The 25,215-nt window shown below is 35.8% G+C and overlaps 1 protein-coding gene across 2 annotated transcripts; it reads left to right on the top strand.

Moving 5' to 3' along the window:
- Positions 1–545: 545 nt before the first annotated feature.
- Sec62 (SEC62 homolog, preprotein translocation factor) lies at positions 546–24,631 on the top strand. 2 transcript variants are annotated; one of them, XM_074073811.1, is made up of 9 exons: positions 546–691; positions 7,660–7,768; positions 8,560–8,665; positions 13,843–14,047; positions 14,294–14,386; positions 16,931–16,991; positions 19,109–19,228; positions 21,688–22,125; positions 22,746–24,631. In XM_074073811.1, exons 1-9 carry the CDS (start codon positions 656–658, stop codon positions 22,826–22,828), a joined length of 1,251 nt encoding a protein of 416 aa, XP_073929912.1. In that variant the 5' UTR covers positions 546–655; the 3' UTR covers positions 22,829–24,631. The 2 variants fall into 2 exon arrangements, with proteins under 2 accessions (XP_073929912.1, XP_020023278.1); XM_020167689.2 differs by having other exon boundaries at positions 21,688–24,631.
- The last annotated feature ends 584 nt before the right edge of the window (positions 24,632–25,215 follow it).

The following is a 25,215-nucleotide window of genomic DNA, read 5'->3' as shown; positions in this document are numbered from 1 at the left end:
TATTGTACATTGTCTGAGAGAAGACCATTGACTTGGCTCTCTGCATTGGATGAGTCCGTTTTTAGCTCTTCCCCTGAGCTGCCTCGGTCCTCCTATCTAATATTCTTATTACTATTATTATTATTGGTGGTTCTGGGGTTTGACTCAGGCCCCTAGGAAGGCGCTCTGGCACTTGAGCCATGCCCCCAGCCCCGGCTTTCACATCCTTTAGGTGGAATTTCATGAAATTGAAATAAGGTGAGGAGGGACTCGGGGGTTCGTTACAGAACTGCCACAGGTGGAGATTTCTCGGACTCCTCGGGCCTCAGTCACCCCTGCGGGAGCGGCCGCACCCCAACCGGCCCACTGACTCTGCGGGGCGGGGCGGGGCCGGAGTGTGTATTTCGGCGTCCCGGGTGACTCAGATGCTCGGTCAGGCTTGCGAACCGTGGGCTCTGCCCAGAGCCCGGCTCCGTGAACCACTTCTCGGCCTTCTCGGAGTCGTGGCGATTCTCCAGCTGCCGCAGCGCCCGGGGCGCGCGGAAGCGCGAAGGGCCAGCACCGCAGGGCCAGCGCCGCGGGCTGGTTACATAACGGGCCGCGAGACGCGCTCTCGCGAGGTTTCCGCCGCCCCCTCCTCGCTCCACGTCAGGAGGAACCGGGCGGAGCGGCCAACATGGCGGAACGCAGGCGACACAAGAAGCGGATCCAGGTAGCGAAGTCGAGCCCCGGGGTAGGGGGCTTCAGCACGCTGGAAAGTGGGAGAAGCGGGGAAGGCCCGCTGAGAGAGGGAGCCGGGGGGGAGGCGGGCTGGGGTTCTGCAGCGAGGCCGCGGGCTGCGGCGCCGTGAGGGGCCTGAGGGGGGGCGGTGTTGGCGACGGCGGAGGTGTTGGTGGGGCAGCCGGGGAAGGAAGGAGGCGCGGCGCTCGGAACCCCGCCGGGGCCTGCGCTGGGGGGTTGGACGTGGACCCTCGCTCTTGTCAGCCGTCCCTCCGCCTTAGCTGTCCCGAAATCCGGGCCACCGCCATCGGGGTAGGAGGAGGCGGAGGACGGACCCCGAGCCGCCCGTTCTTTGTGCGCTCTGATGGCAGCAGGGGTGGGATCGCGATGTGGTCAGCTGCCCCGGGGCCCAGGCTGCGGTCTCGGGTCCATCTGATGTTCCGTGGCGGTCGCCTTCCTTTTTCCCCTTCGCGTTTTTAACGAGCGTCCAACTTAGAGCTCGCCGGCTCCCTTCCAGGCGACACGGTGTAAACAAACACAAGCCCTCTGGTGCTGCAGGAAGCCCGTGGCGCCCAGAAACCTTTCGCACGCCGAGTGTCACCCTCGCAACCCGCACCACACCCCTCCCTCGTCCGCATGACTGTCACTCGTGCATTTCTTCCCGGCGGTTTTCTCCCGGTTGTCATGTTCGCTGCCCAGAGGATGAAGTATGCGAAAGGTTTTTTCCCTCCGCATGTTTATCAGTGGCCTCATCAGGTCATGAGCCGAGAAACCCCAGGCGGCCCAAGTTAGTAGCATGTAGTGCGTTGTCACACATACGAGTCACACGTTGTTGCACCCAGCGGTGCCCTTCTGTTCCTCCCTTGGAATGGGTTTTTTCTACTTCCGTCTCTCCATTTTTTTTTTTAAATGTTTATGTGTTTTTGAGCTCTCCACGTTAAAGTTGGAAACTTTTAACTACTGTGAGAGAGATACCAGTGATCAGTAAATTTGCAGTTTGGCAAAGTAACAAAACAATTGTGAACAGGGTACAGAAGGGAATTAGAAAGAAGCAAATTCCACGTTCAGGCAGGTCTTAAAACTGGGGTTAAGATCAGAAGTTTTAATTATACGAGTCTTAATTTTTCTAGGCAGTGTTGGTTTGACATGCAGGGTCAGTATTTTATTAGGATTCATCTTGAAATCATATTTGTACTTACTGCCGCCCCTTATTTACACTTAACAGTACAATTTTGTACCCCTTCATACACAATACAGTTTCAAATGCCCTTTAATATTGCTGTAAAACACAGTTCACTTTTGGAGTAGCTGCTTATCTTTCATTAAACAGAAAGGTAGGGACTCCAGTGGTAGTGGCCTCAGTACTCCAGCTGAGGAATTTTGAGCAAGTTACTTTTTGCTTCAGTTTCTGTATCTGTAAGAGGAGGTGTTTACTTTAAAAAAAGAAAAACTCTTAGGGCTGTACAGTTGCTCTGAGAACAGTAGGTGAGGTTAATGACATTAAAGTTATTAAAATTATTGAAAGTGCCTGGCACATAGCCTTTTCTTTGTCCTCCTCCCCCAGGATAAAGGATTTAGTTTGGATTATTTTGGTTTTTGTTTAACACTGTTTGATAAGCTAGTGAATTGTTAACAGCTCTCTATTCAGTAAATAAATCTTTGGATTGTAATATGAGGAATGGCTATTTACTTTCTATTTATTTGAAGATCTGATTGTTAAAAATCAACTTGCCAAACTGCAAAATGAAAATAAATTATTTTCCCATCCTCAAAGTTTTCTGTAGGGCTTTGCAAAATATTTGTAGGAAATTTTACACTGCTCCTTTTATGCAGTGTAACAAATTTACAAAAATACACTGTCCTAGGGAATTTCTCACTTTTTTTTTTCCTCCAGAAGGATCAGAAACTACTATATTGGCATCACTTGAAGTAAAAAGATCAAATGTTCACAGTTTGTTACAGAAAGGATTCTGTTGTAGTAGGCCTTTAAGGCAAAAGGCTTTACTGAGTTTCCTGTCATTTTGCTTGATGTTTCATGTTTAGAAAAGTTTTTTTTTTGTTTTTTTTGTTTTTTTTGTTTTTGAGATACTGGGGTTTGGACTAAGGGTCTCATGCTTGCCAGGCAGGCTCTCTACCACTTGAACCACTCTGCCAGCCCTTATTTGTGTTGGATAGTTATTTTTGTTTTTTTGTTTTTTGAGGTACTGGGGTTTGAACTCAGGGCCTACACCTCGAGCCACTCCACCAGCCCTTTTTTGTGACAGGTTTTTTTGAGATAGGGTCTCACAAGCTATTTTCCCTGGTCTGGCTTGGAACCACAGTCCTTCTGATTTCTGCCTCCTGAGTAGTATTACAGGTGTGAGCTACTGGCTTAGAAATGATTTTTATGTTAAATAGATTCAGTAACCTTACAGTTTGTACATTGGGGAAAACTGTTTGGTACAAACAAATAAACGTAAGTAACTAACTCATTTGCTTTTTCTAGTACAGCATAATTTCAGATCTGGTGTTACGTCAAAGTTTGAAGCAAAGGAATTATTGTCACATTACTTTCTTGGACTCAAATTACTGGTGACTGAAAACCTGAAGTTTTATGACAGGTTTTCAATTGAGACTAATGAAACATTTGAAAATAAAGACTTTTAAGTTATTCAAGAAATGCAGTTTTGCATATCTTTAAGGAAATGTAACTTTGTAGATTAACAGTGTGCTGCTTACTATGCATTGATTTAAAATCCTGGTATCATGAAATTTTGAGAATTGAAAAGGATCTGGTAGAATTTGTTTGGACTTGTTTTTCACAAATTCAGTCTGATATAAAAGTAGAATGGTGGGCCTAGAACTTACTGATCTCACTCAATACCCTATTACATTCCTGAAAAACCAAGGTCCAGTGAGGCTATGTGACTTGACCTAGGAATACTCATTAAAATAATAAAACTAGGTTTCCACCAGTCTTCTAATTCCCAATTAAATATTGTTCCCACCTCACTACTCATTAAAAAAAAAAGGTTGTTCTGAAATACTTTAATCCTAAATTCTTTATATTAATACAGACTTAATAAAGATGACTTGTCCCTGCTAAAGGGAATCATCCCATCTTGTATTCTGCTTATGTGTACAATAACCAGTTTTGAGTTTGGGGACATTTAATTTACTATATTTTAGAACTTTTATAACCTCCATCAGTTATTTTTGTTACATCTATCTGTCTCCCTGGCAGTAAAATCCTGACATATCACAGGGCTTAGGTGCTTAATTTTAGGAAAGGAAAGAAAAGAGAAAGTTTAGGGCTATTCATCAAGATTAAGTCTGACTTCTTTTCTGAGGAAAAGAAAAGGAACCGACGAAACCAGTGCTAAATTGGGAGCCCACTCCCACCCCTGTGCCCCAAGCTTCAAGGAGGGCTTTGTAGTTACCTGGCAAACCTACCACTACATAGAGAATACAGTAGAAGTGAATTGAAGGTATTACAGAAGGATACTGCTGTAGTCAAGATACAAAACTGTGTGACTTTGAGCAAATGATTTATCTGAGGTCCTCTTCCTCTTTCAGATCTTACTCTGTTAATCTAAAAATGTTTTATACTGCTTGTTTGTATCTTTGTGTACAAATTCACAACTTACAAACTAAGACTTTTTCTTTTTTGTTCAACAATTAGTATATCAACTCATCTTTTTTTATTGTATATAGTTTTTTAATTCTTTATCAGAAAGATAAATTTTCTGTAAAATTGAAACCCATGGCTTAGTCTGGATCTAATACTTTTTTCTCAAAAAAGTAATGGCTAAAATAATAGAAATTGTAGCCTCTATTTCATCAGAGTAATGGAGTGTTGACACATTTTTAAGTAAAATATTAAATAAATTTGTTCTAACCAAAATTTTAATTTTAAAAATTTTGTATTGTGATTTGCAGCAGCCAGTATAGTATTTGAGCAAAGAAAAGCAGTCCAACCTAAACTTTTGGTCCTTAGCATCCTCATTTGAAGACAGTTGTACTCATTTATTGAGCTAAAAAGTTCTTTCATTTGTTTCAAAGTTGACAGACTAGTTTGACTTCATTAGTTGTAGATGCTATTATTCTCTTGTTAGAAGTCTAGGAAAGTTAGGAAAATATTACATTCACATTAAGAGGGAACAAAGAAGGGAAGTACTACAGTCCCAAATATAAATAAGAAGGTAACACTGAGTTATGCCCTCGTTAGGCTGCAGCAGGGGCGCTATAAAAATGGAAAAAGACATTATGCAGGATCTCCTGTATATATATTTGCAGGTACTGTTCTATAATGGCCTTTCTGATCCCAAAACTTCAGCAGACAATACTAATTATTTCATTTTCATTAAAGACAGTCTACAATATGGGTAACTATTATAAGTTACCCATACTTTTAAGAAAGTACTAATGGACAAGTAATTCTGTGTCTAGTTGGAAAAGATTCTTCAAATTCCATGACTCCTGAGCTCATCTTCTGTTCATTGTTGCTCATTACTGTCTTTGCTAAGGAGGGTATGTGGTTGTGGAAAAGTTGGTTAACTTGAAGGTAATTGTCAAAGTAAGATTTAAAGTTTTTGCAAAAAATAATGGTATCACATTTCCTATTCTATAATGTAGAATCAACTTTCTGTTTTTTATGTATTCTGATATTTAACCAGATTTACATGTGATGCCTTGATCAGATTAGTAATTCATCTGTGACCAGTAAATGGTTTAATTGAGCATTAGTATGAATGTTGCCTAAAATTACAATTGTTCTCCAGATTCATCTTCCTCCCAAATAACCTTTTCTGGTTATTGAAAGACTGTCCTTTCTATTGGCCAACTTAGAAATCTGACTTCTTTTACCTAACCATTTCCTACCCTTTATCGTTGAATACTATCTATTCTGCATTTGAAGTGTTTCAGATACCTACATTTCCTTCCTGTTCTTAGTCCAGTATCACATCATATTTATTGTAAATATGTCTTCTAAATAGTTTCCCTGCTATATGTGGGAGGTATTCCCAATTTGTCCTATATACAGACACCAAAATCATGTTTAAATCTTTGTTCTGTTCTATTGAAAAGTCACTAATGGTCTTTCTGCTATTTACAGGATAAAGTCAGAACTTCTCAGCCTGCCTTTAAGATTCTTTATTCTACTTATACATATTCAAATTCCTTCTGCTTTGTAACTGGTCTTTATTGGAGTAAAAATTTCACCCTCATTCTCAATCACAGTGTTCTTCATTCAAGTTATTCAAACTTGTTTATCTTTCATAATCCAGCTCCTTCCTTTCTAGCTGTTCCTGTCCACATGATAACCTCATCCCTACTTTGAGTACTTATAAAATATTTTTTCTACCATTCCTTTGGGAAAAGAACAGTTGTTGCTTTAGATAGTTACATAACAAAGTATATGTATCATGCCTAACAGGTGTTGGTATTATAGCACCCAAAGGTTATAGGATAAACACTTAGGAAGTATGTCTTTGATTAAATGGTTTACATTTATTCTGACTTGTCTCCCACAATTTTCATTCAAGCCCATTCAATAACAGTTAATTAGATAAAAAACATTTAAATTGACAACAGATGTATCAAGTGAGGAAAAAATTAAACATATATGTATATGATTATAAAATAGAGTTGGTTTCTATAAGCCATTGTAGTAGTATTCTCAACTGTTGTTACTTTTTCAGCTGTACGAATATATAGGATATTTACTAATAGATGAAGCTCCTTAGAAGTGCAGTATATTACACAGATGCGGTTAAATACTAGCATTTAACATAAAATATCAACATATATTAATATATTTTAGCATGGTTTTAAAAATTTGTAATAAGAGAACTTGTAGAGTGGCTCAAGTGGTAGAGCACCTGCCTAGCAAGTGTGAGAACCTGAGTTCAAACCCCAGTACCACAAAAAAAAAGAAAAAAAAATTGGTACTTTTCACTTACTAGCTGTGTGGAAACAAATTTTTAATGTGAAATTTTCACTTTTCATTATGTTAAGTATATTTTGTAGCTAGGCCTCAGATCAAATCATGAGGAATCTTGCAGATGTTAGTGAACTTGAAGTTTTAAATTTTGCATTTGCAATTTTTTAAGATTGTTTTTCTTTGGTACATATTTTTATAAATGAAAATCCAGATACATAAATATTTGGATTTTACAATTGTCTTCAGGTTGAGTAGTTTTAATTTTTATTGCTAAAAATAACCTACAGGTGATAGTAGCAGAGTATATAAGAGAAAAATTGGGAACAGATACAGAAGGAAAGTGGAAGAATTCAAGCAGCCTTTCCAAAACTACTCTGTCAGTGCACTTCCATTAATGACAATAATAATCTTTAAACGACATAGTAATGTCTTGGTTTCTGCATTTCTTTTGTTTTCTTTCTTTTTTTGCCTGAGTCTTACTGAGGAAGAGAAAGTGGCCAAGTGGGAAAGGTGTCCCAGAACAGTATATAGTATCTGCAACCATAGGGGAAAGAGAGGGGAGTAAATAACATTCATCAGCATCTCAGTAGTTCTTGTGACTATCACATTGAGATAGCTGCCTTTGGTTAATTTGAGAACGCTCATAGTCTCTTGTCCATTGATCAGGGCATATATCTTTGGTTGTTGTTATAACATTTATTTATGGCACCTGTTTCTACTTACTTTGACATTTAGGCAACATCTTTTAAAGTATTGCTTTGTGTCTGTTAAAAAGCAGTGATGGTAAACTTGTTCAAAGTAGTTACACTGGACAGACAGCTCAAATACCATATAGTTGAGGCCAAGAAGCCGGCAGATTTTGGCTCTATCAGTTTGTATTTGATTTCATTTTGTCCTTTGTGTATGTTACTGAGTCTACTCCAGAGAAGGCCTATACTTCACTTGAAAAGATTTACAGAACAGATTTGTAAATTATTCTTCAGTGCATGAATTTCTCAAATAAATGATCACACTAAATTAATATTCTTACATTGCAGGAAGTTGGCGAACCATCTAAAGAAGAGAAGGCTGTAGCCAAGTATCTTCGATTCAACTGTCCAACAAAATCCACCAATATGATGGGTCACCGGGTTGATTATTTTATTGGTAGGAATACATCAGTAAAATCATATTAGTGTATATATTAAGGACTCCCAGGTGTGATTTTTGAAGCTGGGCAATGGGCATACAGCAGTTTATTGTCCAATTTTAAGATTGAAAATGTCTGGAATAAAAAGATAAAGTGCTTTCTAATTGCATTAGTTGGAAAGTTTTAAATAAGATTTATTTCCAGTGTTCAAAAGTACTATCTTTTGTTCTGATAGTATATGTACTTGGAACTAACTAAGAGCTCTAATTCTTCACATCATCCACACAACCTCATTATAAGTTGATGTCATCTACAATATTGCCCCAGAGTTTAGGAATAGGGGTTGCATTTTCCTATCTCATTAATTAAATTTGAGCTGCCATTATCAAGAAGAAATTCCTTATCAAAAGTAACTTTCTTTAGTTTATTATGATTTTGATGTTCATTATAAGTTTAGAAAAAATAGATATATGAATCTATTCAAGTATAATATATTTTGCTGCTTAGTGACAAAAGTAGATTGTTCACAGCTATTCCTCAGTGAGTTACAGTAAAACTTGAGAATTTTCATTACTCTGAGGGGAAAAGGAAAGTTTTGCTTTGCTTATCTTGATTATTTGATGAACACAAACATTTTGAATTTTTTGTTAAGAACATTTCTCCATTAATCTTTAATTCATATTTTTGAATGCCATTTATTTCCAGCATTAGACTTTGTGTTGTCAGATGTTGAAATTTACTTTATTAATACTATTTAGACATAAATTCCCATGTATACTAAATTTAAAATAATAAATTTCCTCCTTAGCTTCAAAAGCAGTGGACTGCCTTTTGGATTCAAAGTGGGCAAAGGCCAAGAAAGGAGAAGAAGCTTTATTTACAACCAGGGAGTCTGTGGTTGACTATTGCAACAGGTAGGATTTCTTAGCCAAGGATAACATAATAATTTAATTTCCTCATAGTCCTGAAGCTCTTTACCTGTTTTCATCGTGACATGTATTAATGCTACAACAGAGCTCCAACATAGCTTTCAATGTAACCTGGATTGCATCAATATCAATGGAAATGTGTTTGCTTAATTAGACTAATATTTCTTAACCATGTAATTTTTGTTTTACTACTCTTGTATATTTGCCAGTGGTACTGAACTGAAGGATCAGCAGTAAAAATCATATACCAGTATATACAGTGACAATAAGTTCTTCTGTAGAGCAAATAATCAAGGAGTTTTTTCCCATGACTTTTGCAGAGATTCCTGTTAGCCCTATATACCTGGTATTTTAGTGCCTAGGCTCTGAACCAGAAACCAGACTCCCCCATTTTTAATGATTGCTAATGTTGTAGCCCTTATAAAATTCAGGCAGCTGCACCATCTGCCTTGACTGTTTCTGAGGGTTTCAAGATGAAGTACTGATAATTTGGGAACGTACACATGAACTTTTCTTTGCAAAACAAACTTTTGACAGTGAATGGTGTACCTAAAACAAAAATAACCTTCCACTTAGCAAGAAATGTGCTGGGTTTTCTTTCCATTTTTTCCTTTGGTTTACTTAACATTTGTTAAGCATACTTGTTAGTAGGTGTTAACTAAATTTCGTTTTCATGACATTAAATTTGAGATTTTAGATTATGTGTTTGACAGGAAGGCACACTAATACTGTGTTTAATAGCACTTAAAGGATCAGCCATCTGAGAATTCTTTTAAAAACCACTATTTTACAACCTGAGTTCTTAATCTGTCAGGTTAAAGAATTATCAGATACTTCTTAAAACTCTTAGTTGCCCAAAGACTAGAGATGACTCATGGCCAATTCAGAAAGAATAAGTTTCGTTACTGGGTTGGGAATGAGCTAATAGTGGTGCAATTGTTTCTTGCCATTTATAACAATTTATCTAATTAGAATTAACTCCAAAGCTCAAACTTCCCTGCCTGCCTCAAAATAGGTTCAGTTTTTTACATGTGTAAAAATCAAGAGGTACTACCTACAAATGCAGAAACTGAGATGTGGAGAACCTTGTTCGAGGTAACAGTGAAATTTGAGGTTCTAATTACAATAGTCTGGCTCCATAGTCCACACTCTTTGACACTGCAGTACAACTATCTCCTCCAATAATATAATGAAGCATTTGATGAAGTGAAAATTAAAATTGAGTCACCTGGCAGTACTATTATTTGGAATATTAAATCTATGAGCCCAAATCTCTGGGGAGAACAGCCAGTGTTAGACAATATTTTGTGGCCTTTCAGGAGCCTTGTTAATGAAAAGCTCAAAAGACCTGCATACAGAGAATGTCCTAGAAACACACTTGTTTTTCATTGTATATGTTATTTCTGTTCATGTCAGGTTGTTTGTGTCTTCTCCTTTCTGCACTAAAATAAAGGAGCAAAGGCTACCTAAAGGTTTTCACGGCCTCTTCGAAAAAAAATTTTTGATGGCAGTGGGTTTGAACTCAGGGCTTCATGGTTGCCTATTCTAGGCAGGTACTCTACTGCTTGAGCCATACCTCCTCCAGCCCTTCTCAGCCACTTTTGATACAACCATAAGTCCTCATCATACCCAATCCTTGTGATTCCTGCCCAATCATAGAGAAAACCACAGTAAGACTCTTAACCCAGTTTCATTTGCTAAAACAACTAAGTAAACATGATGGAGTCTAGGGGAAAATGTGAGAGGAAAATACAGAATAGTAACAACAATATTTTCTAATGTGATCTATATCTTTTATGGCAATTTCACATGAACTCTTCAACCTGTGTCCATGAGACTTTGCATCACCAACTCCCAGTAGTAATGTCCTCCTCACTGTTGTACATATGCTACACTTACTCTCTCTTCTGGTCCGTGATCTTAACCTTTTACTCTCCCTGAATGGTTCTTCTGCCTCTAACCTACCTATCTCTCATTACAAACATATCCCTCAAGTTCTACCATGTAGTCCCCAGATCCTCCAACCCATTTAATCTCTATATCTAAAGTTCTGACTTGTCAGGTTAGTATCATCCAGTTTGTCCCTTAATGATTTTAGAATTCTTATATTCAGCCAAATCTGAAAACAATTGTAGGACTCTTTATACTTTATTGTAACTCCATAGAAATTAGGACGGTGTGGATTCATAAACTCACCATTGCTAAAAGTCCCTAACACATGTTGGGCATTCAGTAAATGTTTTTTAAATCTAAAACAAAAAATTAGGAAAAATACAAAAGCAATATAAAGGCTTCTCACAAGCTGTTTTTAAGCCATTTATTCAACATATATTTCTCAAATGCTTATTATGTTACCAAGCCCCAGAAATAGAAGGATTACTGTAACTTGCTCCCTACCTCAAAACACATTCTAATCTATTAGGGAAGATTTATAACTAATAACAATAGTTGGTGACGCTGTCAAAGATGATTTCATAGGGAAAGTGTTTTAATCAAATTTTGAACTATAAATAGATAATTACCCAACAAATGAGAGGAAAGGGCATTTTCCCCGGAAAAGGCACAGCACATACTAAGAAAGGGAAGTGTGAATAGTTCTGTGCAAATGTCACAGGGCTTTGTACTATGATTTGTCCTGTAGCACACATTTAAAACTAAGTAGAGGCTTTGATTTTTATTACAAAAGTTAATGTTATTGTCACTTTTCTGGGCATAAAGTAGACAGTCTCTAAAGACTCATCTTCAGGAACAGGTCAATGGTTCTACATATTACCAATATGTTTGTGTTTCATAACTACTAAATGAAATTGAAGATTTTGCCATAGAGATTATTAACATTTATTGAGTACATGTGTGCCGGGAACTATGCTTAACAATCTGATTTTCATTTAATACTAAAAACCCCTGTGTTACGGACACCCTATCTTGGAGTACCTATCTGAAATTAGGCAACTTGCCCAATATCACCTAGCTAATTAAGTGGTAGAGGTGATATTTAATCTAATTATCTACCTAATTTGATTAGAAGTTAATAATCAAAAAAAAGTTAATAATCTACTTTTCTTTCATGAGTGTGGAACAGCTGTGCAGGAAGAGTCATAGAACGAAGATGTCCTACTGGTTCTATCCCCTTCTGTATCTACTGATCTGGGAAAAGATTTTTTCTACTTAAGTTCAGTGGGGGTTTTTTCCTTAAATTATTTCTTTATTAAGAACAGTTTTTTCCACTAAAGTAAATTTAAGAAAATTGAAGATAAAGACATTCTAAAGTAAAAAATGTAAAGCTCCCCTTCAAATTTAGACACTCCACTATTAAGGCCTTCTATTCATAAGTAGTTAAGTCATTAAAGTCTCATTTCATGTTTTTATTTGTTTACATATGTATAAATACATGTGAGTGTATCAGGTATTAATGTGGTAGCATTTCGGGGGGCCATTTGAACAGTTGCACAATTCTGTGCTAAATAGATCTGAGCAAATGTCACAGACATTCCTCATTTGGATCTATGAGGAAGAGACCAAATGAGGAAGAGTAAACTAGAAGTTTGCTCATGGGGCTTGAACTAACTGGGCAGCAGAAGGAAACCTGGCCAGGCAGGTGAAGTATAAATGCTCCAGAAGACACACACAATGACCAGGAAGAACTGGTCATCTGGACAGGAAGGAAGCATGTAGTTAACAAGTGATACTATTTGCTAGAGCAAAGCATAAGTAGAAAGATTGATGATCACCATTAGTAGACACAGATCATGGCAGTAAGACCTGGCTTCTAGATTGTGTTGTAGTGGTTGTACATTATCAAGGCAGGAGTGAAGAGTCAAAATAAGAACCTTGAAACTGGAGCATGAGATTCAAGTGGCTTACAAATGACAAAGGTAAGGGCAGGCCAGTTCCTTGGGTAGGATTGTAAGGCTAGAGAGGAATTAGCAGCAGCACAGTTGACTTAATTTGAGATCAGCTGAACTTCTGAACTTATCAGACAAATGAATAAAACAAGAATCTTGCTCTTAAGGAGTTTACAGTCTATTGAAAGAACAAACATCTAAATTATGTAGTAAGCTACAGTCTAGGAAAGAGCAAACAGATATAATAAATTGTATAGTAAGCTAGGAAATAAGTGCTGTGAAGAGGAAACAGGAGAAAGGATAGGGGAGGTTAGGTTATGTGAAGGAATAAAACACAAATTTGGAGAAAGGACATTCCAGGTGAAAGGAACAGCCTTTGTGATTGTCCAGATGCTGGGCACAGTATCTCATGCTTATAATTGTAGCTGCTCAGGAGGCAAAGATCCAAAGAGTTACAGTGTCAGGCCAGCTGAGGAAGAAAGTTCTCAAGACCGCATCTCAACCAATAAATTCCAGGCATGGTGGTGCCCATCAGTTATCCCAACTAAATGGAGAATCATAGTCTCAGCCAGCCTGAGACTGGTATAAATGTGAGATCCTGTTTGAAAAATAAAGAGGGTTAGCGTGTGGCTCAAATGGTAGTCTGCTTAACAAGCACACAAGCTCACCAGTACCACCAGAAAATTTTTAAATAACTGTTTAAAAGAAGGAAGAATGGTATATTTAGAGAGAAATTAGTGAAATTAGGAATACATAGTGTTTTGCTAAATAAGTTGTACAGTCTTCAGATTGATCTTTTGTGAGAATCCTTAGAGGTCAGTGTATTTAATTATGCTTTACTTAATTTAACATACTCCATTATAGTTGGCAGGCTAAATAGTTGAAGTACATAGAGAAAAAAATATCCTAAAAGACATGAGTAGGATCAATCAGATTATGGACACACTTAATCTGTGAATATTTCCTAAACTTTTTCTCTCTACCTAATGCTAAATGTGGCTGAGTCTTAATTATTAATTACTCTTAATGACCCTCAAGAGAAGCTTCATGTGGATAATCCCAAACATGAATTAAATAAATTGAAATTTGCTGTTAAATCTCACAGTTTTGACAACTTTTATATAATCTAATTAGCTATAATGTTTTCTTGACTTACTGGAATTGATTTTTCCATAGGCTTACTAGTTGTAATTTTCTGTGAATTGCCAGTTTATCTCTTCCTTTGCTATTTTATTTGAGTCTTGATATTTTTGGTTTTTATTCTATTTCTGTATAATTGGTGAATAATGTAATGTTATGCTTTTTTTTTTCACCAAGGCTTTTAAAGAAGCAATTTTTTCATCGAGCTCTAAAGGTAATGAAAATGAAATATGAAAAAGACATCAAGAAAGATAAAGATAAAGGAAAAGCCGAAAGTGGAAAAGAAGAAGATAAAAAGAGCAAGAAAGAAAATATGAAGGAAGAAAAGACAAAAAAAGAAAAAGAGAAAAAAAAAGATGGTGAAAAGGAAGAATCCAAAAAGGTAAATTCAATTAAAATTAAGTAAAAATTTAAAAACCAATGTATTCACATGTTCTCTGCCAGCATATGAACATATTTAAAATTTTAATCAAGAATCATTTGAGATAACCTTGTTAGGATTATTATCAGTACCACAGTTGAGAATTTTTACTTGTATTACAAATAGAAAAATTTGACTATGTGAGTTTCATACTAATTTTGCTTTGTTATAAGTGTTATTTCTTCTACTCAACTTATGTTTTTATAGGAGGAAACTCCAGGAACTCCCAAAAAGAAAGAAACTAAGAAAAAATTCAAACTTGAACCACATGATGATCAAGTTTTTCTGGATGGAAATGAGGTAAGATTATATTAGATTAGAGTAGATTATGACTAAAAATCCAGTTTTTTTATAGAAAATTTTAGAAATATGTTTGATGCCCTCATTAAGAAATTATTTAGGTAAATCTAATCATGCACTTAAGTGTATAAAAGCTACTCTTTTAAAAAGTCATTTTCTCTGAATTTGTACTTGTAAAAAATCAAAATTAGATTTGAATGTGTATGCGTTATAGGAAACCTGAAATAGGAGTGGCTATTTATAAAATAGATGCTTTTTCTGTTTTGTTTTGTTTTGTTTGTAAAATGCTCATAACTAAAGTTGTCTCATGGTCCAAAATAACTACCAATCTTATATGTACATTCAAAAAAGGAAGAGAGTGAGGAACAATACTTCCTTTTTAAGGACCCCCATTTGTAGACACTGTCCAGGAGTCTGGCAATTTCATTTCTGTTTGGAGGTTCCTGGCCAGAATCTAGTTACATTGTCAGGCTTATCTAAAGACTTAGAAATGCACTTTTTATACTGGGTGGTTATTTTCCCAGCTAAAATGCAACGTTTCCATTACTATCAAAGAAAAAAGAGCAGAATATTTAATGGGGAGCATTAACTGATCTCTGCCTCTTAAGGGGCATGAAATTTTCAAAATTACATGATGCTTTGCTCAAGGAAAGCATTCTTTCTTTTTCTGACAGCATTCTTTCTGAAAGAAGGAGAGCTTTCTTTGTACCTTCTTTTGTAACTGGAGATTTGTGTGGTGGTAGCCTTCCATGAAGACTGCTTAATATAGTCACTTAACCAACACAAACACATTAGCTATATACTAGCTATTGAACTACTACGAATTTCAAGACATACTTTCTTGCTGTACCTATGCTAAAGTACTGGCTTCTAGAGTTATGTGTTTCAAATTCTGGGAAAGCTTTTAAAAACAGTATGTACTATAGACTCTTTCAGATGCAGTTGTACGAGAATCTCTAGAGTAGAAGTCCAGGGTGGGAGGTGTGTATCTGTGTGAAGTATCCTCAGGTCATTCTAATAGTTAGTAACTTTGGTTAAGAACCACTGCAATCAATAGAAGACAATAGTTCTTTCTTAAAGTGAGAGCTCAGATACCTTCAGATAAGCATTGTCTATCAGCTGTATGCCAGACATTTGTATAGATGCTAGGAATAGCATGATAAATACAAAATTCTCCACAAAGAAGTTCTTACAATCTATCAAAGACACAAGCATTTAAAGATGTTACTGTATTACATTATGGTGAGCACCAATGGTGCAAGAACACCAGTTACACATGTCTAATTTAATCAGGTAGGATGAGGAGGATCTGGAGACTGGATAGTTAAGCCTTAAAGGCGCAGTGTACCAGGAAAGTCTTATTAGGAGAGGAAGTAGGCTGAACAGTAGCTTAGGTGCTTGCCATCCTGAAAAGGCTCAAGTTTATTCTATAGAAAGCACCATGTATTCCAAAACTTGTAAAGATGGGAAGTGTCTTTTTAATGTGTTTTTTTAGAATAGCAACTAGCAGAAGTAATGTGTGTACATGATTCCCAGGGAGAGTGTGTAGCACAAAATCAGGATTGAAGTGGGAACCCCAGGTGTTACGAATAGAAAGACCAAGTTAGAAAGATGTTAAAGAGTTCTAGTCAAAATAGAACTAGAAAATGAAAGAGTACTGTTATTTATAGAAACTAAGACAAAACTAAGAGCTTTATGGATGATGACTGAGCATAGTTCTAATCTGAATGTTGTAGTAAAATTCTGTTGTTGTAAAGTTATAGCCTGATAAAAGTAAATCAAGGTTTTTTTGTTTTTGTTTTTGTTTTTTTTTTTGCAGTACCAGTGCTTGAACTCAGGGCCTACACCTTGAGCCACTCCACCACCACTTTTTGTGTTAGGTATTTTCGAGATAGGGTCTCATGAACTATTTGCCAGAGGTGGCTTTGAACTGCAGTCCTCCTGATCTCTGCCTCCTGAGTAGCTAGGATTACAGACCGGCGTGAGCCACTGGCACCTGGCCTAAGACAAGTTTTGAAGCAGTAGCTTCCTGCTTAAGAGTTGTAAAGCCTCCATAGAGGAGTGAACAATGAAATTATATTTTATAATGTTCACCAAGCATGACCTTTAATAATGGTTCTTTATGTGTTGTCAGTCAGAGGGAAAAGGGCAGAGTTCCTGGGTCTCCAGTATGGCTTGGCTGGAATGTATCTTAACCATGTTCTTAACTCAAGCTAGTTTGTCATTACATTAGGAACAAAAGGGTTGAAGATTGCTGGTGTTTAGATTTGTTCACACATGAACAAATTGTTGAATGCATATAAGTGCATATTAAGTACATTACAGAATTTATAATTTTTTATAATCATTTTATAACCAAATGGTTGCCAAAACAACCACTATTACAAAGGAACAGTATTTGGAATTTGTTTATCTTACTTTGAAAATAGTTCTCATATGTTAAGAGGTTGGTGACTGCTTTAGAGGACCTAAAATATAGAATTAAACTTTACTTTCTTATATGACTTTAGAACTTTTAAATACTGAGGTTCTTGATTCTTCTAGGTTTATGTGTGGATCTATGACCCAGTTCACATTAAAACATTTGTCATGGGATTAATTCTTGGTAAGTAGCAGGATATAAATAGTTTTAAAGTACAGTCTGATCACTTCTCACTCTCTGGGCTAAGATCAAATGTAAAGTACAGTCTAAAGTCAGAATATAAATGATAAACTAAGAAAAATATTTGCAACATTTTTAAAGATCTATAAGAGATTAACAACCTGATAGGAAAGTGGTAAACGTAGCTCATAGGTAAAGAAATACAATGACTAATTATCATGAATGATAATCATAATAAAGTAAAACAATGATTAATAGGATTACAAAGTTTGCATTATCTTTTTTTAAATGCATATACCCAGCAGTTCTACTTTTAGGAATTTATTCCATATTTATCCATTTTGTGCATAGAGTTCACAAAGTGTATGCATTTACATGTTACCTACTTTAATCTCAGTCCTTCAGATTATATTGAAGAGGGTAATATAGCTGATAGCTTTCAGATTTTTAAATAATTACAGCTTGTGGTCCATTATTTCCACTTAAAAGAAGTCATTCTATTACGCTTTTTATTTGTTTTGGAGATCAGACCCTGAGCCTTGTGCATATTAGACAAGCCCTCTACCACTGAACTATGTCTGTAATCACACTTATACAAATGTACATGTACAGGGATATTGGCACTATTACTGTCTTTTATAGGTTAGAAAAACTTATTTAGAAAAAAATTCTTTGTAGTTAGTTTTAATTATATATAGGCAGTCTCTGGAAATACAAATAAGCTTAATAGTATTTAACTTCTAAAGAATGGAACAGAATTTGGATGAAGACTTGACTATACCTTTTGGTTCAGTTTCTTTTGTTTTGTTTGGTTTTACTGGGTATTGAATTCAGGGCCTTGTGAAGCTAAGCAAGTGCTCTTATCACTTGAACCACACCCCTAGCCTTTTTATTTATTTTTCTTTTAGGAGCACTGTCGTTTGAACTCAGGTCCTCACACTTGCTAAGCAGGCACTGTACCACTTGAGACATTCTCCAGCCCTTTTTTGCTTCAGTTATTTTTCATCTAGAGTTTTGTGTTTTTGCCTGAGGCTAACCTCAAAAACACAGTCCTCCTACCTATACCCAGCTGTATAGCTGAGATTATAGACATGAATCACCATGCCCAGCTCTATTTTGTTTTTGAGTCTTCAGCTACCTTTAGCTAAACTGGCCTCAAACTCGAGATGCTACTACGTCCTCTTTCTAATTAGCTGAAATTATAGATGTACACCAATATGCCTGACTTTTGGTTTGTTTTTTATTTGGATTTTTGAATATTGGTATGTATTTCTCTAAGTTCAGGAGGGGCTGGAAAAGAATGATTTAACAAATAGGAAAAAAGATACTAGTTAAAATAAGCTTGGTCAGTATGATAGAATCCCATTCAAAATAACTTTTTTTTTGGTGGGACTGGGGTTTGAACCTCAGGGCTTTGTGCATGCAACATAGACACTCTGCTACTTTAGCTACACTTCTAGTCCATTTTGATCTGGTTATTTTGGAGATGAGGATCTTCTGAACTATTTCCCCTAGGCTGGCCTTTAAATTTAATCCTCCAGATCTCAGCCTCCCAGGTAGCTAGGATTACTGGTGTGAGTCACTGGTGCCCAGCTCAAAATAACTTTTATGATAAGAGTTGAAACTCAGTTAAATCCAAATTGCTCATGTCTATCAATACTTACAATGTACTAGTCACTTTACTAGATATTTTACATACAGTGTCTCCTTTCATCCTCACAACATTTAAGAACAGACACTTATTAAATACAGGTAACTTAGCTTCGAAGGGGTTAATAAATTGCCCACTGTTATTTAGCATATACATAATAGACCTAAAATTTGAATCCTGTTCTTACTCTAAAGACCTAATAATCATACTTCTAGACAATTCTTTTTCCTAATTAAATGTAATTTAGACTGAAAATTCTATCCTAGTTTAAGAATAGTATGAAATGTTAGTATTCAATGTTAGGTTGAATAATATGAAATTGTTCATAATTGGTTGTTTTTTACTTACAAATGGCAATTTTTTGTTCCACAGTCATCTCCCTCAAAAACATGCTTACTTTTATTGCAACCAAGCCATTTAAATTTTCATTATAAAAGTTTTCTGTATAACTTTGTCATCTTTGTTTCAGTGATTGCAGTAATAGCAGCCACCCTGTTCCCTCTGTGGCCAGCAGAAATGAGAGTAGGTGTTTATTACCTCAGTGTGGGCGCAGGCTGTTTTGTAGCCAGCATTCTTCTTCTTGCTGTTGGTAAGTATCATCATTTGTAATACTGACCTTAGTAAGGTAGGTTTCAAGCAGATGGACTGTAATCTGGAGCATCAGTAAAGCTTAATAGCAAAATTAATATAAGTAAATTAAGAAAAAATATAGGTAAATTAAGAAGACTCCTAATTTCTGGGTCAAATTCCCAAACCTCAGACTAAATTAGATTTGATCTATTCTGAAAAAGAATTTTCCATTTTTAAATTTATTTTTTATTGATATTATGTTTGATTACCAAATCATAATTGTATATAGAGAGGGTACAATGTGATATTTCCATACATGTATACTATGTAGATTGTTCAAATCAAGTTAATTACCATAAACTTCACCTTTCTTACCTGCCATTTTTTATGGTGAGATATTTGAAATTTGCTCTCTTAACTTATTTTGAAATAAGTTACGTCCTTATTATATCTTAATCCGAAAATAGGTGTGTATGCTTTAAAAATCAGCTACAGTGTGGACTTGTGGCATGACTCAAGCAGTAGAGTGCCTTCCTAGTAACCCTGAGGACATAAGTTCATACCCCACTACCACCACACAAAAAAAAGTTAGCTACAACGTGGATTTAATATTTTCGTAGTGGTGAATCATGTACTACATACATATAAAACTTTAAAGCATTTTTGTATTTGACTTAAAGCAAATTCAACTTGTATTAAATATTTAAAATCTACAAATGTACCCAGTAAATGATTCTAAACAATTGATTTGCTGCTTTAGGGAAAATCAGTAATTTTCATTCAGGTATCAAAGTAAATCCTAGGTACATTAATGATTTAAATTTTTTAAGACTCAAATGGGAAAATATAAGTGAATTTTTTTCTTTTGTTATATCTCTAGATTATTGGAATCTTTCATAATTAAAAAGCAGTGTAAAACTAATAATCAAAAAAAGAGCTGGGTAATCTCAGCACTGAGGAAGCTAAGGCAGGAGGATCGCCATTTCAAGGCTCCATAGCAATTTCCAGTCTGGCCTGGGCTAGATCCTCAAAAAACAGCAAGAATAACAACAGAAAAAAGACTAAAAGATTTGGATCACATAAGAATTTAAAAACCCTTTTCACATCAGACAAAATTGAGTTTTAAGAACAAGCAACAAAAGAACCAGGTTCTATTGCTTAGGCCTGTAATCTCAGCTACCTGGAAGGGTTAAGTAGAAGGATCATGGTCTGAGGCTACCCTAAACAAAAAGCATAAGACCCATCTAAAAAGTAACTAAAGCAAAAAGGGCTGAGGATATGGCTCAAGTGGTAGAGAGCCCTCAGTTCAATCCCCAGTACTGCCAAAAACTAAATAAAAAATAAAAAAATTTATCTCTACTCTTAGAAATATATGAGAAACTGAATGTTAAATATAGGCGAAGATGTGAGTGCTCTTTCATCTCTAGAAGAGAGTTTAAAAAAACGATTAATACAAAAATGCTCATATTTGTGAACAATAAATCATGATGAGATTTTTTTTTTTTTGCCTATTAAGGAGATTTTTTTGAAATGTTAATACTTAAACAACAGGAGAATTTGACTAGATGGAAATGCATCCACATGTGAAGAGTGGGATACTTATGATTTTAATTTTCTTATTTATACTTATCTTTTTTCCAGAAGAAAACATGTTACTTAATGGGGAGGGGGGAGGAATAATTATCTTTTTCACCAAGTCTTAAGAATACTTCCTTATAAAAGAAAAAAACAGCACACATGCTATTGGCTTAACATGTGTTATTAGAGAACATAATTAATTGACTAAGATTTATCTGAACAGTGTGCATGTTATTCTCAGATTCTATAATAGATAATAGATTTTAATTTTTATAAAATGTTACTCCTATAGACCTAAATAATTTCTCTTTGTACATCCTTCATTCTGGGCATCAAGATTTCCTTAGTTGGTGCCACCATCCACGGACCCATGAGTTCATCCAGCATCTTTCAGTTCATCTTCATTATGGATCTCCTTTTGTCTCTGTAATCGCTAAGTGAGGGTATAAGTACCCTACAAAAGCAAAAATATCCAGAGTGTAGGAAAGCAATGGTGCAGCTCTGCTCTTTTCTTTTTAAAAGGCTTCCTTATTCTTCACATTTTTTTCTTTTCTTATACCATGATCTTATGAATGCTTAAGTTTCCAGCTGATTGCGAGTTTAACATCTCAGAATGTATAAATTACAAGTCTGTATCCATGAAGCAGCAACCAAATGAAAAGAATGGAAGTAATGTTTTTTTGAGAGTGCCGTTAACAGTATGCTCTTAAGTTCAGAGGAGAATGCTGTATTCGTAAAACATTGTTATGGCTACTACACTAGTCAGGATTTAAATATTCATATTTGACTTACATGAAATGTGCAAGTAAAGCTAAATGTTTTCCCTTGCTTTGTATTAGCAATATTCTCTGCTATCTGAGTCAGTGCTTGTATTCCATTAGAGAATTTTTCTTCCCACAGCTCGTTGTATTCTGTTCCTCATCATTTGGCTCATAACTGGAGGAAGGCACCACTTCTGGTTCTTGCCAAATCTGACTGCAGACGTGGGCTTCATTGACTCCTTCAGGCCTCTGTACACTCATGAATACAAAGGACCAAAAGCAGACTTAAAGAAAGATGAGAAATCTGAAACCAAAAAGCATCAGAAGTCCGACAGTGAGGAAAAGTCAGACAGTGAGAAAAAGGAAGATGAGGAGGGAAAAGTAGGACCAGGAAATCATGGAACAGAAGGCTCAGGTGGTGAACGACATTCAGACACAGACAGTGACAGGAGGGAAGATGACCGATCCCAACACAGTAGTGGAAATGGGAATGATTTTGAAATGATCACAAAAGAGGAACTAGAACAGCAAACAGATGGGGATTGTGAAGAGGAGGAGGAAGAAGACAATGATGGAGAAACACCTAAATCTTCACATGAAAAATCATAACCTGGCTAATTTTGGGACTGAATAAATGCAAGAGGTTGGATTTTCTATGTTGGCTGATCATCATAATGTATACATGGCATTTGTAGCATCCTTTAAATCCATTTACTGAAGTGCATTTGACATGCAAGCAGTTAGAGTCAGTCGTTCATTTTATAGAATATTGGTACTATTCTTGGTACAGTCTAAAGCCATTAATAAGTTTTATCCGTTTGATAATTTTCTAGTAAGTAGGTCTCATTCATTTTGATAGATGTCAAAGATGCATTTTCCACATGACATTTAGATTAAGGGCATTTTTGATAGTTATACGGCTTTTTACTGTTAGACTAATCAAAATAACTTTAAAAAGAATAAAGAAACTCCCAGCATTTGAGATTATGCATAGGTATGTAGCCATTTCACAGTTTCTTTAGAATGAAATGCTTCAACTCATTATTCTCGATAGTTATGCCTTTGTTTTTCTTTATAAAATTATACCAGGAAATTTTAAGATTATGGGTTAGCAGTGATCAAAAGCATTTTGTGGAAACAAACCAACTAGTAGCAGTGCAGTAGCACTTTTAATTTAGCTACAAATTCTCCTTTTCCAACTTAGGAAATCCAAACTGAATTGTATGTTTTATTCTGAGAAAGATGGTCATCTCCAGCAGAGAGTAAACAGCATTGATTGAAAGGTGATGGCTCTTCTTCTTTTTCCCATCTCCTTACCGTAACGTAAAGTGTATTCTGTACATAATTTACAAATAAAATAAACATTTTATTTTAATTGTTACTTATTATTTAGACATTTCTCAACACTTAAATTTGTACAATTAAGACCATGTAAGGGTATGTTTTTTAGAGAAATGGAAGTTTCAGTAATCCACAGAAGATCTGTGATCTTTCTACAGCAGCTTCAGTTTTGTGCCAACATTCCATGTATTTGAATATGAGTAAAAACTGATCCTTATTAAATAGGAGCAGACTTTAAAGTAGCTATTTGTATGCCTTAATGTTCATTTTGATTTATTTTAAATCTTCACATTCAGAAATGGGGTCCTGTATTATCACACCAGGAAGTACTGCTGTGAAAGGCAATTTACTGTTCTAAAATAAATTTAAAATAAAGGCTATAAAAGAAAACATAGAGAACCATTAGACTCTAATTGTTTGAAACTAGTTTTACTGTTTGATTTTGTCTGCATACCTTAGTTGCAAATCTTAGAAAAATCTTGTTTACTGATGAGCATAATCATTCCTTGGCATTATATTCTTGCAAACTGGTAATAAATGTTAAAGGGCTTTCCTTCAGTCACAGTGAGAGCATTTTTTTTGTAGAAGAAATAGGTGGAGTATATCAGACTTTGTCTTTCTTTAGGCTTTTTTCCATCTAAGTGTTTCACTAAAGATGTTAATTCTTCTAATTGTGAAAAAAATACATATTCTGTATATTGATGCATCTGATTAACCATGGCTCAACTGCTGCTTTGGAGTATTCCCTGTAAGTGGACAGAAGTGTGGCTATTTGATGTTAATTCAGTACTATCCAGGCTGCAGTCATTTTAAGAGTTTTCTCTTAGCAGATACTCACTGATTTTAGTGCCTGGGTATTTTCCCCTCACATATGGAGAGCTTTACGGCTTTATTTCCACAGTTAGGATAAGTACAATTGTAGCTTCTGAGTTTCTAAATCATCAGTAACATTAATAACTACTTTAGGGTTATGAAAATGGTACTGAAAGTGTTTTTGGAGAAATAAACTGGGTTTTCTTGACCTTTACTACTATGGCAATACCCAGGCACTCAATATTTATCTGAAAGTTCTTTATAACATATGTGTCTAGTTTTAAAGATGTGGTGAACACAGATAGGAAAGAAAGTCAGCTTCTTATTGATGTATGTGGATTCTTACAGAATGTTAGTACAAACTATAAATATTTGGTGATCCCTGAGGGGAAATGTCTTACTGTGGTTAGAAATTGAGTTAAAAATTTCAATTTAGTTTCTGTTGTACTCTTCAAGGTTAGATACTTTAAACAAATAAAAAATCAAAAGGCTGCCTCTGTTACAGTCCTCAGAAGAGTAGATGGCTGTCTTTGTTGGCTAACATAAATGTCCTCATGCCAGAATATGGAGAGTTGTTTACAATAGTGAGATTTTTAACACAGGAGAGAACTTTAGTTTGGTATACTGTTATAAGTAGGAGCACAAAGCTTTTTAGAAAATGTAGGATTGATTGTGGAGTGAGTATAAATTCGTCTCCTGAAGCAGGATTGATTTACCAAAAGTTTAAGTCCAGGTGATAAGAAAAATTCTTATGTGAATGTTCTTAAAGTGAATGTATTAAATAGGGTGCTTTTTCCTTTTCCCTCCCACTGAAATCTTTGATTTTCAAATTATAAGGCCTTCAAGGTGATGTTAATTGAATAGATTGATTACTTACGAATTATCACTTCAGAAAGTAATAAATTTTAATATATATTACATTGAAATTATATGGTGGTGATGAACTTTGGTGTTTTCTCCCTTTGTGGTTTTACATCGTGAGTACTAGTTAGCTGCTAATTTGAAAAGATCATGTCTTCTGTAAATTGAATTATCTTTTTTTAATCTTTATTATGAATTGAAAAACAGCATATACAGTTGATTCTCGTTGTTCACTGTCATCATGTTTTGTGAAGTCACTGTGAACATTAGCCAGTACTGAACAGTTGCTTCTAGGGGGAATACAGAGCTAGGTTTCTGCAAGCTTCTGGTCACATTTTCATCAATCTATATGTAAATGTAGCTTTCCACTTTAAAGATATTTATATTATTGATTCACTAACATACTAATTACCAGCCAATATCACTGTAATTCATGCCTAAATGAATTTTTTTTTGTGGCAGTACTGGGCTTTGAACTTGGGGCTTCTTGGTTTCTATACAGGCCCTCTACCATATGAGCCACACCTCCTGCCTTTTTTTTTTTATCTCTGGTTACTTTTGGGGATAGGGTCTTTTTGCCCAGGCCAACCTGGACTGAGATCTTCCTATTCTAGGCTTCACACCACTGGAATGACAGGCACACACCATCATA

This window comes from Castor canadensis, chromosome 5, assembly GCF_047511655.1.
Source record: "Castor canadensis chromosome 5, mCasCan1.hap1v2, whole genome shotgun sequence".
NCBI classification, from domain to species: Eukaryota; Metazoa; Chordata; class Mammalia; order Rodentia; family Castoridae; genus Castor; species Castor canadensis.
The sequence above is the reverse complement of the archived record's forward strand: the minus strand, read 5'-3'. Positions and strand labels throughout refer to the sequence as shown.

Bases quoted from the DNA above. Each gene is read 5' to 3' on its own strand.
- Sec62 (XM_074073811.1), top strand. From the start codon at position 656: ATGGCGGAACGCAGGCGACACAAGAAGCGGATCCAG. The intron at 7,769-8,559 runs GTAGGAATACAT...TTTCCTCCTTAG, and splicing joins CCGGGTTGATTATTTTATTG to CTTCAAAAGCAGTGGACTGC. The intron at 16,992-19,108 runs GTAAGTAGCAGG...TCTTTGTTTCAG, and splicing joins TGTCATGGGATTAATTCTTG to TGATTGCAGTAATAGCAGCC.